This window comes from Acipenser ruthenus, chromosome 27 (assembly GCF_902713425.1).
Source record: "Acipenser ruthenus chromosome 27, fAciRut3.2 maternal haplotype, whole genome shotgun sequence".
Classification (NCBI taxonomy): Eukaryota; Metazoa; Chordata; class Actinopteri; order Acipenseriformes; family Acipenseridae; genus Acipenser; species Acipenser ruthenus.
Genome location: NC_081215.1, coordinates 1,532,670 through 1,546,839, shown reverse-complemented (window position 1 = coordinate 1,546,839; position 14,170 = coordinate 1,532,670). Strand labels below are relative to the sequence as shown.

General features: G+C 38.3%; 1 protein-coding gene across 1 annotated transcript in view; it reads left to right on the top strand.

Moving 5' to 3' along the window:
- The window catches only part of LOC117425631 (1-phosphatidylinositol 4,5-bisphosphate phosphodiesterase eta-2), a 119,941-nt gene that overhangs the window by 5,759 nt on the left and 100,012 nt on the right, over window positions 1–14,170 (top strand). The window contains exon 2 of the mRNA XM_034904428.2: window positions 7,580–8,420. Coding sequence (XP_034760319.2) covers window positions 8,297–8,420 — 124 coding nt within the window. The 5' untranslated portion in view covers window positions 7,580–8,296. The remainder of the gene's footprint in view (window positions 1–7,579; window positions 8,421–14,170) is intronic.

Genomic DNA, 14,170 nt, shown 5'->3' with positions numbered 1-14,170 from the left:
TTGTCCTCATTTGAGGACAGGCTACTTTGTAATTTTCTGGAGCATTTTTAACTGGCATCTACCTGCTATTTACATTTTCTCTTTAACTATATTGTTATGATAACTTACTCCAATTTTGTTAACCACAATTTTAAGTCTAAATGAAACTGGTTAATTCTACAAATATAGCCCTTCAGATGCTTTTATTATGCCTCAGTATAAAATAACAAACTGAAGCCTCCCCACTCATAGCGGGCATGAAATTTCACTGGTGCGCACGTCTAACTTCAAAAAAGGATGCAGCAGTTTGTAGCCAAAACAAAGGATTTAAAAAATCTAAAATTGTGAATAAATATTGATTTAGAATGTATCATCATAACTACAGCTTGTGTTCTGAGCTTTCAAAGAACATTGTATTTGGTATTTAATGGGTTAAAGAAAATATTTAGAACTGTCAGAGTACAACCATTGAAACCCCACAGGTCTGAACAGGCCTTGTTTTTCCTAGAGATTTCATGGTGCATATTTACTGTAAGTGACAGCTGTGAGCTCCCTGTTTTAAATGTATATGCCTTCTTTGTACCTCCCATTTCCTGACCAATACGCAATATAGCAACCTTGGAACAATATACACTCCCACGTTTAGTTTGTTAGGAAGTTTGTTTAATAAAATGAAATATGGTGACAAGCTTTGCTTGAGGCGAAAGGCGGATCCTCCTCATTTAAAGCTGCTCTAAATCAGTAGTAAATGTGTTCATTAAACTGCAAGACAACAGTAATGTTTCAATGTCATTTGAGGTTGTATGTGCCATGTCAATATCCGATACAACTGTGTCCCGGAAGTGTAATATGTTATCTAATTAAAACATACTGTCATCTGAAAATAATTATCCCCAGATTGAAGTGACAGACTTAGAAATAAAAGGGAGCATTTTCCTACTTTTCAATTTCTTACCTCGTTAATATCCTACTGTGTGTGATTTGTATTTTTCTATATTGTAGTTACAGCCTAGATAATTGTTTACTGATTATTCCAGCAAAAAGTTGACTCAGGCAAGTCTGATTTCTCTAAAAGAGGTGGGAAAGCATATCAGTGTTGCCTGTGTATTATTCACCAGTGCATAGCGCAACAATAATATTCTTGCGCACAATTTAGTCTTTTGAAAAGGTTTTTTTTTTTAAACCTATTAAGCACAGCACATAATAATCTATCAGAAACAGCAACACAGAAAACGTATAATCATAGGACATTAAAACATGTGATGCTATGCTATTTGTAATTTGACAACGTTTTTTTATTTTATTTACTCCAGTTCAGCCATGGTATCCAGCTGTAATGTGAACCCATCCCGTCGCTCTTAAAGAAAGGCCCTTTATGTCAGCGTCACACTGTCAGCCCGCTCTGTTTGTGACGTGACATTTTCAACAGTGCTGAGGAACTTGGAATGCTAAATCGTAAAATAAGGACGGCTGAAGTTAATTATTTTTGTCGTTGTAGAAAATGTATTGGAAATGAAAGTTCAGCTGCACGGTGATCAGGGGAGTAGTGAAAATGTGTTAGATTATAGTACATAGTATTCGATTTATATAAAAAGGGGCTCATGCCGTATGTAGAGTTACATGTTCACGGACTGAGTAGCCTACACACTTGGCTTTTTCTGGATAGAAGTGTGTCGATTTTCGAAATTCGAGATCAGTTCTAATGTGTTATTATGATTTGAATATAATGCTTTTGAATCCATGCCCTAAAGAAAGTAAACTGAAGCTGTTCACAGCATTCACGTCAGCTGAGATTTACTGTCGTTAGTCTGTTGTGGTTCAATGCAAATCACTCTGCAACAAAGAGCCAACCCTACATCAGGGACACATTATTTATTACGCAGCTAAATCTTATCTACTTATCTATGTGTTTGCAATTTCTGTGGTGGGAAAGAAAGATAACATCTGTGAGATTCAAACGACTGCACTGTGCTGAGGATGAACAGGGCCACATGAGCTTAACAACAGGACCACCGCTCTTTCCAGCAAGCCCTCCTTGCTTATTTAAGCATGAACTCGAAAGCTAGTCTTTTACACTGTGTTGGTCATGTGGTTTAAACCAGTTGTTTTGCTAGGAATTCAGTTTTAATATCACTGCCAAGGGACTGAAGTGAGGGCTTGAATCCCATTATAGTCTGGCCAGGGCATTTCAATGTGATGATAATAAGCAGAGGGTGACATTAACACAGTGATATTAAGCAGGTTTGACTCTACATTAACTGAAATTGAAGTGTTTTCACAACTAAATGGTTACTATGTAATTCCATGGTAATTAAAGTACTGTAATAACAGTAAACGTTCCAGTAGCGACTCCCAGTATGTGGCTGTAAGATAACTGGAAATACAGAACTTTTTTTTAACCCTGGCAGGACACATGCATGTGACTCTCCCCTTCGGTCATGATTTAAATTAGCTTCCCATCCTTTGTCTCTGTGTCCCGAATCTTTGAATTCAGAAAGGCAAACTTTTCCGTTTCTTTTCACTCCCCTGTCCGCAGCTGGTCCGATTACAACTCTCTATTTATTTCGGGTCTTTGTTGCTGGCCTTTCAATCTGTCTCGCAGCGTGAATTTCAATTAAGGATCAGCATACACCTCTCCCAGGCAGTCACAAACAGGCCGCTACAGTATACACTGAGGTTCAGTGGCATTTAAAGATGCAGCTCTCTTTCAGAGACACCGTTTAAGCACTTGAACATCAGACAGTGTGATATGGTAGTATATATTTCATTTGAAATATTTGTTTCAGATTTCGCCTCTTCGGCAGTGGTTTTAAAGAGAACCATTTTATAAGATTAAAATGAGAAGGAAAGAACATTCTCAAGCATGTCCCCAAGGAGTGAAAGAGGCATAGAGGATAGGCATGATACTGCAGCATTGGGAGGTTATAATGACAGGCCTAAACTCTGTTGTAGCCCGAATACTATTGCACTAATGCACTCCAAGATTAGGAAATGAATTCCTATCCTACAGCTCTACGTGTCTAAAACCTCCACTCCAGGTGTGAGTGTAGTCTTGTTTGAATATTGAGTTAGAAAGCAGTCTTTGATTCGTTGATCAGCCTATGTGAGTCAGGCAGTGGGTTTGCCTAATATGGAATTCATTTAGGATATGTTAGGGAATGCACTCTTAGGTTGAGATAGGAATTCATTTAGGATATGTTAGGGAGTGCACTCTTAGGTTGAGATAGGAATTCATTTAGGATATGTTAGGGAATGCACTCCTAGGTTGAGATATGGAATTCATTTAGGATATGTTAGGGAGTGCACTCCTAGGTTGAGATATGGAATTCCTTTAGGAATTGTTTGGTGGAACAGGAAAACTGGGAGGGAAGGGGGGCTTTGTTTTTTGAGTTTCAGAGATTAAACATTTTCCATATAATTTCAATACTGATGTTTACTGTGATGGTTTATGTAGTAATAACTGGTATAAAAAAAGAAAATCTGCACAGTAATTTTGCATTTTTTCCCATGCTTTTGCTCCATGGTTATACTTTACATTTACCACGATTTACCATGTTTTTTTAGTGCGCTTTGTGGCCTATGTGATGTACCTATGCTTTCCCATGCTTGTACTGTCCATTATTACAATCTGTTTTTACGGTGATAAACTGTTATAAGGGAAGGCACATATAAAGAAAAAAAAATGTCTGTAACCAAAAAATAAATGTATTTTGTTTGGAACCAGAAAAAGATTATTAATTATGTAGAAGAGAAAAATCCTAGCTACCAAGTTTTAAGGCAAAAAATACACACACACACACACACACACACACACACACACACACTAGTCCATAAAAAGTCTGTGATTCTGTCACTTCCTTGAGCTTTGCATGAGATTTGTAAAGCAGAGTTTCCTCACCTGTAAACCCCCAGCACTATTAGCTGGCACCTCCCGGTATGTTGGATTGCGAGTCAAGACCTGCTCTTCACTTCCCTCAGTCTTGACTTTCCTCCCAGACTGTGTGAGGTTACAGTGCTCTCTGACAGCAAACTGTCTGCAGTGTCTCTATAAAACATAATCTCGCCCCGTGGAGGAGAATGTTTTCTTTCTAGAGCTTTTGGGAAATACTATGAGCTTCTGGGGTGGAGAAGCTTTGTCTAACTGCAAGTATTTGGCTGAGGAATCGGTGGATTGAATGAACCAGAGACCAAAGGGAAAGGTAAAAAAAACACACTCCTCACCAGCCATCCTATAGATTGCTTATTGCACAGCATTTACAAACTCTAGAGCCGTGTTGTATGTAGAGATTTGGTTGGGGGTTTAAAACAAGTAAAGGTAGTTCTTGTTTCTTTCTTCTTTTTTCTTTCTTCAATTTCTTAAGAAATTATTAGTTGTGATTGTGCCAGACGGAGACAGTATAGTATCTCAATGCTTCTGACTCGGTTGTCAGTTAAGACTCCTGGATAATGGGCTGAAAATGATTGTGTAGTAAATTGTAATTGCTTATCCAGTTAATGAAGGGGTATACATACACACACTTACTGGATTCTGTTTTGTAGATAAATGTTATATTTAAAGTTAAATAGAAATCTGCTCCTTGGCACTATATATTCTAGTTGAAGTTTTTTTTTCCAAATTAAACGTAATACCTGTACTTTAGAAAAGAGGGGGCTTGAAAAAGTAGAGGCTTAGATTTGGATCTTGACCTTTTAGGAGTTTGTAAGGTTTCCCCAGAGGGAGCCTCGGTACTCTTGACGTCTAACGTGTGTATTGAACTATTTTGTACACACAGTGTGTGCTTTGCATTGTTCTGAACTTCTAGTAAAAGTCTACTATCCTGGGCTTTACTGCTACTCTTTTAATGTGTTTGTTCAGGGTTTCCACCTTCAACCTGATCAGTCAGATATTCTGTACAACATTTGTGAAGACACTTTGTAAAAGACACCTCCGGGCTGACACAACACTGATAAGTGTGTGAGCTTTTAAGGGGCCTGAGGCTGTGAGAGAATATTGCATTGCACACCATACATTTGTACCATACCTGGGCTGACACTGTGGAAGCAGTACTGTTTATGGTGACTCTTTACATTAAGTGTCTCTAATTGCTGTGTATTTACATAGTAGTTACTTAGTAAATGCATGTGTGCTGACACATAATTGCAATGTTATTATGCATGGTTCCAGTGTACTTAATGTGTAAATCTTTTTGCAAGTATACAATTGTATCAGAAAAGGGTTAGGGTTAGGGATAGGGCTGTATCGTGCAGAAAGTTTTCACATAAAGTATATTGTAACTATGCAAAATATCATTGTAATTATGTGTAAGTGCACATGTATTTACTAAGTAACTACTATCTCTTCGTACGGTCCATGAGTCCTGTAGTTAACGCTTAAGTACAGTCACAAACATGCAAATAATACTTTATTGTGCCATATGGAAGCCAGGGAAAGATGTTAATTCTTTATGTACCTCCTTTGACATTTAAAATGAAGACAGTTGTAAACCGGAGCAGTGACAAGACAAGCAAGCTAGTTTGTTCTGCAAAGTGCCGTTATCAACGCTGACAGCAGATGTAGTGATAGATTGTTTAAATATAATGGTACATAAAAACAGTCATTATTTATTAAAAGATGTTATGGTTTGTACAAATTAATACAAAAAAAAATAAAAATCAAGCAAGGTGTTGCTACAGTGTATCAGACGGCTTTAGTTTTTCACTGTGATGTCATTCTGCATTATCATGGCTGGTGTCCAAACTGCTAAACTTAAGCTTTCACAATAGCCCTGCCACCTTAGTAAAGTCTTTTAATACCAAGAAATTAGTGACTAAGAGAACTTTCTTATGTTCTTATGTTCTTTCTGTGTTAATGTTGGAAGTGCCTCCATTGGAACATGCCTGTGCAAGTTAGTGTAAATCCTTCATTTCACTTCTCCTTACTGAATAGACCAGTGATATGCATTCCAGTGACGTAGAAACCCTGTCAGTCACTAAACAGGGTTGTGTTAGGTAAAGTAAAGCAGGTCATTTCCTGGCCAGCAATTATACAGCTAAGATACACAAGCATATGATACAAGATCCTGTTCTACTAGAGGTTGTCTTAATGCACGCTGTGACTTTCAATAGGAAATTCAATACCAGTTCTAGATTTTTTGTAATGTGTATATATATATATATATATATATATATATATATATATATATATATATATATATATATATATATATATATATATATATATACTGTATATATATGTGTGTGTATTTCTGTATCCTATTCAATTTTCTAAAGCTGAGGGAACATTTAGCCACTCTGTGGCTTGGAACTTGGGGAGACATGGGGTTTGATACAGCAAAGTTGCCTCAAACTAGGCCTCCTTGAAACTTGTATATACTTAAATTGAATACATCAATTCCATTCTGCAGCCTAGAGCAGGCAAAATAAAGGACTTTACAACAACTGTTAGCAACATAACAGCTGCTTTCTGATCTAGAAAGAAAGAAAGCAACAAACACAAAGGAAGACAGAGGCATCGATTTACCCGAGGAGCTGGTTTTGAGGAGCTGGATTAGTGAGATCGCTCTCAGGTTTTTTCACATTTACAGGAGCAGTCTGAAGCCTCTGAACTCATTTTATAGGATTTTAAAAACCACAAGCCACGGGAGACTCTTCTGCAGCTCTCTAACCCAGTTTGCTTGAAGATTACACTGAATTTAGGCCGCTGGTCTGGGGAGCTAGGCCCTGGAGCTCAGCTGATTTTGTTCTTGTAGTTTTATTTCCATATAGAGTGGGGTTTTTCTCCGGTGGCTCATTGACATGGAATGAAAAAAAAAAGTGTTATGTCTAGATCCTGAGATAATGCATCTTGTGATACATCTGGTTCAGTAAAAATGTTCATTAACACGAGTAATGATGCTCATGATTATCACAAGTACTTTTGTCATTTCTGGAAATGAATAGATTTGAAACAAGTACTTACCTTAGGAAGTAAAATGGTCAAGCAGTAGATTTATGAAGGCACTTCCCTCAAGCGTTTTAAGTCTAGAGTTTAAAAGGTTTTGGCTTTTATTATTATTATTCATTTCTTAGCTGACGCCCTTATCCAGGGTGACTTACAATTGTTACAAGATATCACGTTATTTTTTACATACAATTACCCATTTATACAGTCTGGTTTTTACTGGAGCAATCTACCTTGCTCAAGGGTACAGCAGCAGTGTCCCCTAGCAGGGATTGAACCCACGTCCCTCTGGTCAAGAGTCCAGAGCCCTAACCACTACTCCACACTGCTGCCCTACTACTGCTTTAATTTTCATTACTGTGTGTTAAGATGTTTGCTAAGAAAGCATTCTACCATATACATCCTACTTGTATATAAGAAGAAACACCATAGTATACTACCTGGCTGTGTACAGTATGTATTTATTTTTTTTCCATATAGGTTCATGTAAGTTAATTTTAAATATATCTGAGCAAAGCAGTTTAGGGATCCATTACAAATCCTCTTTGTATTCCTTAGCTTCAGTTTATTTGCAGGAGACCTCACGGTTTGAAAAAAAAAAAAAAAAAAAAAAAAATTTTATTTTACCTGCCCTAACGTTTACCTTTTCTGCTTCTAAAGAACAGGTGTGCTATGTGGGCTTCCCAGTCAGACAGGCTCCCTGGCTTCCATTGACGTTGGCTGCAGGCCCAGCAGAACCCTGCTGCTTGCTCTTCATGGCTTTCAAAGGGTTGCCAACGTGATCGAGGACGAGACACGAAAAAAAGCAGCCTCTAACAGCTCTCCTTCCTTCGAATTTCCCCTGAACCCTGAACCCACTAATTTGTCTGAGGACGCTTGCTGTCAAGGAGAGCATTCACCCTGCACTGGAAATAAAAACTAGCATGACTGATTCTGTTTCAGTGTAACATCAACTTATTATTATTATTATTATTATTATTATTATTATTATTATTATTATTATTATTTTAATGAGATATTAAAAATAACAGGGTGTAATAATGAGGCTGTTGAAGCACAGGGTGAGATTCTTGTCCTGTGAGAAATAAACTTGAACTGTGAGCAACAAAAAAGGGGTTTTCTCTATTTCTACAAACAAAGACAAAGCTTACTTGAACATATCTGAAGGAAACCGACAGTCCAAGAAAGGGAATTCTAAGCTTTTTTTTTTGTTTGACTTTGAGCTACTCTTTATTGGAAAACAAAAACCCAACTGAAGAATCAGTACCTTAATAAAATAATTGCGGGGAGTCCTGTAACGCTCAGAAAGGGCTCCAGCTTCTACGACACCCCTCTGTCTGGATTCTTCCTGAAGGAATATCCTAGATTGGGTTCAGGATGATGTCTGGGAGCGCAGCAAAGCTAAACTCGGAATCATGGAGTCAGAGGGAGCCTGGGATCTCAAAGCCCACCAGTTTGCAACACAGAAATTCCTTTCTATCTGCAAACATCATTGCCGTGGGTAAGTACAACTGCTATCTGTGAAAACACTGAAGAGCCCTGTGAAGATTAAAACTGATCTAGCACAGTGGATCCGTGCCCACAAACTCTCACTGGCTTTATAAATGGTTTGAGGTCATTCTGTTATTGGATGGCTTACGAGCTGTTGAATACCCGATCAATCCCAGTGAATCCTTGCCAGTCAGTGACTGCCCCCAGCCAATAAGCAAGGTAGAAATATTCCATAACTTCAAAACACTCAATCAGAAATCTAAAGTAAAACTGATCAGAAACTCAAGTGAAGTAGATTAAAAAGTTTTGGCTGAAGAACACAGTGCACTGAAGACAGCTGAAACATCTTGACTGAGTTTCTCATAAGTTTTACATTCGCTTTCTTAAGAGCCTGCCCCTGTCTTCTAGCAGAGAGTACCAGTTACAATCAAACTGGGAAAATTCTGTTTATAGTGTTTTACTTTGTTTCATATGATGATGGAAGCGAGGATGTCATTATATGTGGAGTACACAGGATGGTTGTGCTTAATAGGAGCTGTCAGCTTATCAGTCATCAGAGCTGATTAACTCCACTCACCTTCGCTCCTTGTGTACACTATTGTTCATACATGCTGGCTCTTTCACAAACCCCTGCATTGTGCCTTTCTTGCTTTGTGTGAGTCCAGGGCTTGAAAAGGCGTACCGCTCTTATTAAATTACCCACAATGCATACAGTGGTTAGCAGTTAAGTTGCAGGAGCCCTTTACTTTTCTGGGAGCGGTGAAGATAACTAAGAATATATATATATATATATAAAAGAAAAGTAAACCCAGTGCAGTACACCTGTTATTTTTCAAGAATCCTGTGGATGATGTCATGATTATGTCAGAATAGAATGTCCATTCCAAGAGTTTCCAAAGTTCCTAGTTTGAAGATAAACTCATGTTGCCTAATTCTTGGGTTATGTTCAATTTGGCAAAAAAAAAAAAAAAAAATCTGTTCAAAGTGATTTGGTATTTTCTGTACCCAAAAGTCACGTTTCTATTTAGTTGTTTTCTTTTTTGCATTTCAATTGTTTATAAGGTAGTGTATGTTTTCCACAGCCTATAGAAAAATCATTAAATAAACCAAATTCTACCATAATCGTTGTAACTTGTATAGGCCTTATCTTAGAATTCTACTGGAACCCACAGAAAATTCTATAGCAATTCTATAGATCTCCTCTGAGTAATTATCTGTCTACAAATATAAAAGGTCATCCTTGAGTCAGCCTTCGTCTCCCCAGTCAATGTGAAGACGGCATTGTTTCTCATTTAACATTGTACCATCCTGAGACCTCGGACCAGCCTCTTACCACGTGGGTGTTGTGTGCTTTCCCCCCATCGCTCCCAAGCAGAATGTTTACAGAAGCACGGAGACCATACACATAATTAGATTGGAAGGGTAATGATCAGTGCTTGAAATGAGCTCATTAAACACTGGGACCATTGCCTCAGCTGCTTTAATATAGTCTCAGCTTCTTCAGAAAAGAAACTTTCATTTTCAGAGAGATGATGATTGCATTTCACATGCTTGCTCCTGTTGCAGGTCACCAGAACTCACTTTAAAGCAGGTGCACTTTTAGTGTTTTTTTTTCAGGAATCTCATACGAAACATAGTAAGTACACACATATTTACTAAGTGGTGACTATGTAAATACACAGTAATTAGAGACACTTAATGTAAAGTGTTACCCTGTACCAACAGATAAAAGGGCTATTGAGAATGTTAAATAACAATGATACTTGCAAACCCGATATTTCAATTACAGATTGCATAGATTACCAATGAGTGCCCAACTTCATTATTTTTTTTTTCTAATTATAAAAGTCTGCATTCCTAGGTGTAAGGGCACCTCTTGATTTTTAATTTGGATTCTCGTTTTCATGACAGCTCTGTAATTAATCACTATTAAAAGCCCTGCTGGTTCTGCCTGACAACCGCTGTCAACTTTCCTTGTGGAGATTTAAGCAGGCTGACTTATCGGCAGGTATTAAATAAATCCATTTTCCCCTCGTTCTCAGTTTACGCCCTCTGTACGGCAGTGAAGATGTCAGCGCCCTGAATGAGAGCTTCCAATCAGCTTTTAAAACAGAAGTTAATTGCCATTGATTTTTTACTCTATTGTAAAGGTGAGGGAAGGACAGCTTTTTTGGTTTTGAAATCAAAAGATTAATGAACGGATTTATTTAATACCTGCCGATAAATACTTCTTAAAAGCAATTACAAGCATCACCCTTAAACCTTACCTAAGTTGACATTACGTAGTTTAAGATTGGTGTTGTAAAAAGACACAAAAAGATGTCATTGGTCTCTGGGTGTATTGAGATTAGTGGGTGGTTTAGAGTCCGGGGAAGGACAGACAACTCTAAACAAAGAGGAAAGGCAGGCAGGCTTGTAAAACACATCCAGGACCGCTGTGTTCTTGTCTAGGCAGAGAACGAGATTGCATTGTTATTCTTTAAAATAACACAAAGCTGATCGCCGTTTCATCTTGAGCCAGTAAAGACTTAAAGGGAAGTTTGTAATCCTGCCTGTGCATTCGCTGTTTTGTTTTATTTAGCTGGTAAGTAAGCAGTCAGATCATCGGCGATGCAAAACACAGTAGCTACAAGGCAAACATGAAAATACAACTCAAAACTGCTGCCAGCAATTATCAAGATGTTTTGGCAAGCAAATGCCAGTTATGGTAATGTTGGGACTCAGATGATCTGATTATTAGATTGATTTAAAAGTAACAAAGCAGCAGACCACAGTAATATTGTATGTTGTGCCAATACTTTACCTGCTGGGAGACTAAGCTAGTGTATGAAATATCTTAAACTGGGCTAAAAAAACAGTTCATGGAAATTAAAAAATAAGTCTTTTTTTTATTGTTTGGCTTCAATTTGGATGGATTTAACAGAATCTGAGTCCTTCATAAGCATGTGGCAAATGGCACACATGGAGAATGACAATATCCACCTACAAAATGAAGGTCGCTGACTATCATCATAGCGAATACTGACCTTCCTGCCCTCCTTTTAAGAGTAGCTTGTATAATGGCATTGCTGGAAAGAAAAAATGACCGCAACACATGAACTAATTACTCATTGTGGTTCCCATGCATTTATTAAGCAAAACATCTGTTCTGGTGCTTACAAGAGTGGCAATTATCAATAATGATTTCCCTGAGTGATGATGAGACAGCCAGGTTTTCCAGGCTTCAGCAGCATTCCAGTTTGGTGAGTTTTATTGAAGTGTTATTGACTTTAATGTTCACTGAACTGTTTGTTGTATCGAGATACAATGCATGTATTTATAAAATATAACTTCCCTTGTGTGAAGTATGAGAGTGACCCAACGGCCATTTATATTAAACACAGGCTCTGCTCACATGGTACAGTCTATTTAAATGTGTTTGTTCTGTGAAGTTAATTGTTATTTAAAGAGTATTTTGAGACATTATCCCTTTAATATGCCTGGGATGCACAAAACCGTACTATATTTATCTAAATAAGTTTGTTCCTCTAAAGCCTATGGTAATTTGCTCTTAAGAGATATTTTAAAATACTCTACAGTCCTTATTTATTAATATTATAGATATGCTAGTGTCTTTCATGAACAATAGTCATTTTAATAACGGCACAAAAATACAACAAAAATGAAAGTGTAAATATCTGCTGTACTGCATGAGTTGGAATAAACCCAATCAGGAGTTTCAGTTTCTGTTTGTTATGTATTGAAGATATCACTGTAATCCACTTTTCCCTATCGCCACCCTTTTATTTAAATTACAAAGGAGCTAACTGCAATTGAAAAGAAATCAGTAATGTAGCCACAGCCAGGTTTCCATTTTAAACAAACTCCCCCAAACTCTCTTCAATCACGAAGGTGTAGTATAACAGGCAGTGTTGATAGATGCGCTGACGTTGCGGATTCTGTCCCCTGTCGGTGAGATGAGATGAGGTTAAAAGCTCTATAACCACGAATGCAGACGAGCCTGGCTCTTTTTGCATAGTGGTTAAAGCTCTTGTTTGTGGTGTGCAGGGTCGCCGGTTCACACTCAGCCTCCACCCTGTTGCTCTAGCACTTAGCTGGAGGCTGAAGTCACCTGCATGTCTGGACACAGGGCTAAGACAATCGAGTCTGGTTGGAAGAATGTAAACATTTGGAATCCTTGCATTTTCAATCATTCCGCTACGGAATGTACAGTCATTCCGTTCTGTGATGGAAATCTCCAGCATGTCAGGATTGGCTCAGGTAGCTCATTCAATAAACAAGCAGGGAACAGAAAAGATTTAGAGGGATGCCGTTTTATGTAGAGAAAAGTACATCACTGCGTACGTTCCAGGGAATTCTGATATGAAAAAATAAGATTCAAATGTAAATCTGTATATGGGGTTTAGGCAGTGAAATAATCGTGTGTGTCTCTTTTGAATAATGCAGTAAAGTTCAGTTTCGAGGCTGATGTACAGTGTGGTCCTGCAGAGAAAGTTGTCTGTTTTGCAGATAACAGATATCAGGATTATAAGGGACTAAATCCATTCAAGATCCTCCATGGGATTATATCAGATGCCTTGAAGCGCTGCTGAAATTAATCTGTTCACAGAAGACATTTACATATACAGCGATGTTATTATTTTTCTTTTGAATACTTTGGAGTAGTTTAAATAAATACATAAATAAATAGATAGATAGATAAATAAATGTTATGCAAAACCACTAGGGGGCACAATTGCTGTCTAAAACGACTGGGAAAGTACAATGCCGCATGAACCAGTTTCAAGCCTGTGGGGCCATGTTTCGTTAAATTCTATTCTCATTAATTCAATGGAGTTTGTAGTCAATGGCCTTTTTTGACTGTTTAAGAGAGGGTTTGTGATTTAAAGTATAATCAAATGCATGCATAACAAGCAAGCAAACAAACAATATAAGTGGACATTATTTCCCTTGAAGAATAATTGCATTGAAGGGGTTGGGAGTCTGGACGCGCTCCAGAGACAACGTAGGTCCTGTGTAATTCATGAGCAGACACAGTTTGCATGGAGCTTGCCATCGGAGCATCACAGTCTACTGTGAAAACAGCATCTCTGAAGCTCACACTACCAAAGAGGAATGAAAGCACCAGCTCCAGATAGCCTAATTGTGCACAAATGTGTGGCTGTGTTCCTCAGCAGATTGAGCAGTGAATGCAGAAGTACAGTACAGTATACAGTACTGGGGGCAATGTGCGCTGGCCGATGTTACATTTGATGGTCCCTAGGGAGAACCCCTTCTAGTGTGCCACTGTTTCCATGCTTATGCAAGGGGTTTACCATGCTGTTGACCTTAGTTTATACAATGCCTTCACACATCCGTCTGTGATTTACTATGCTTACCCGTGCTTTGCTATGATTTTCCTGTGCCTTTACCCTGCTTTACTACACTTTGCTAGTAAAGCTGACCACTGATCATCCAGTCTGTGATTGCTTCCCAAATCTGAATTTAGCTGGAAAATATTTTACAGTATTCCAACGTTCTTTCAGAACGATCTCAGATCACAGATCACACAGGACCACCTGGATCTCTCTAAGCTGCTATCACATTGACTTTGAACTATCTGACTGTGTTTGAAACTGTTTTGGATCTTCCAGTTTCCGGTATTCACCCCCTGGCTCCTGTGGGAGCTATCGCCGGGCTGATGAGTGCAGGGTAACCACACCAGATTCCTCAGAGGACAGGCTGGCTGTCAAACCTCTGGACAATTCAGATGCATGTTTT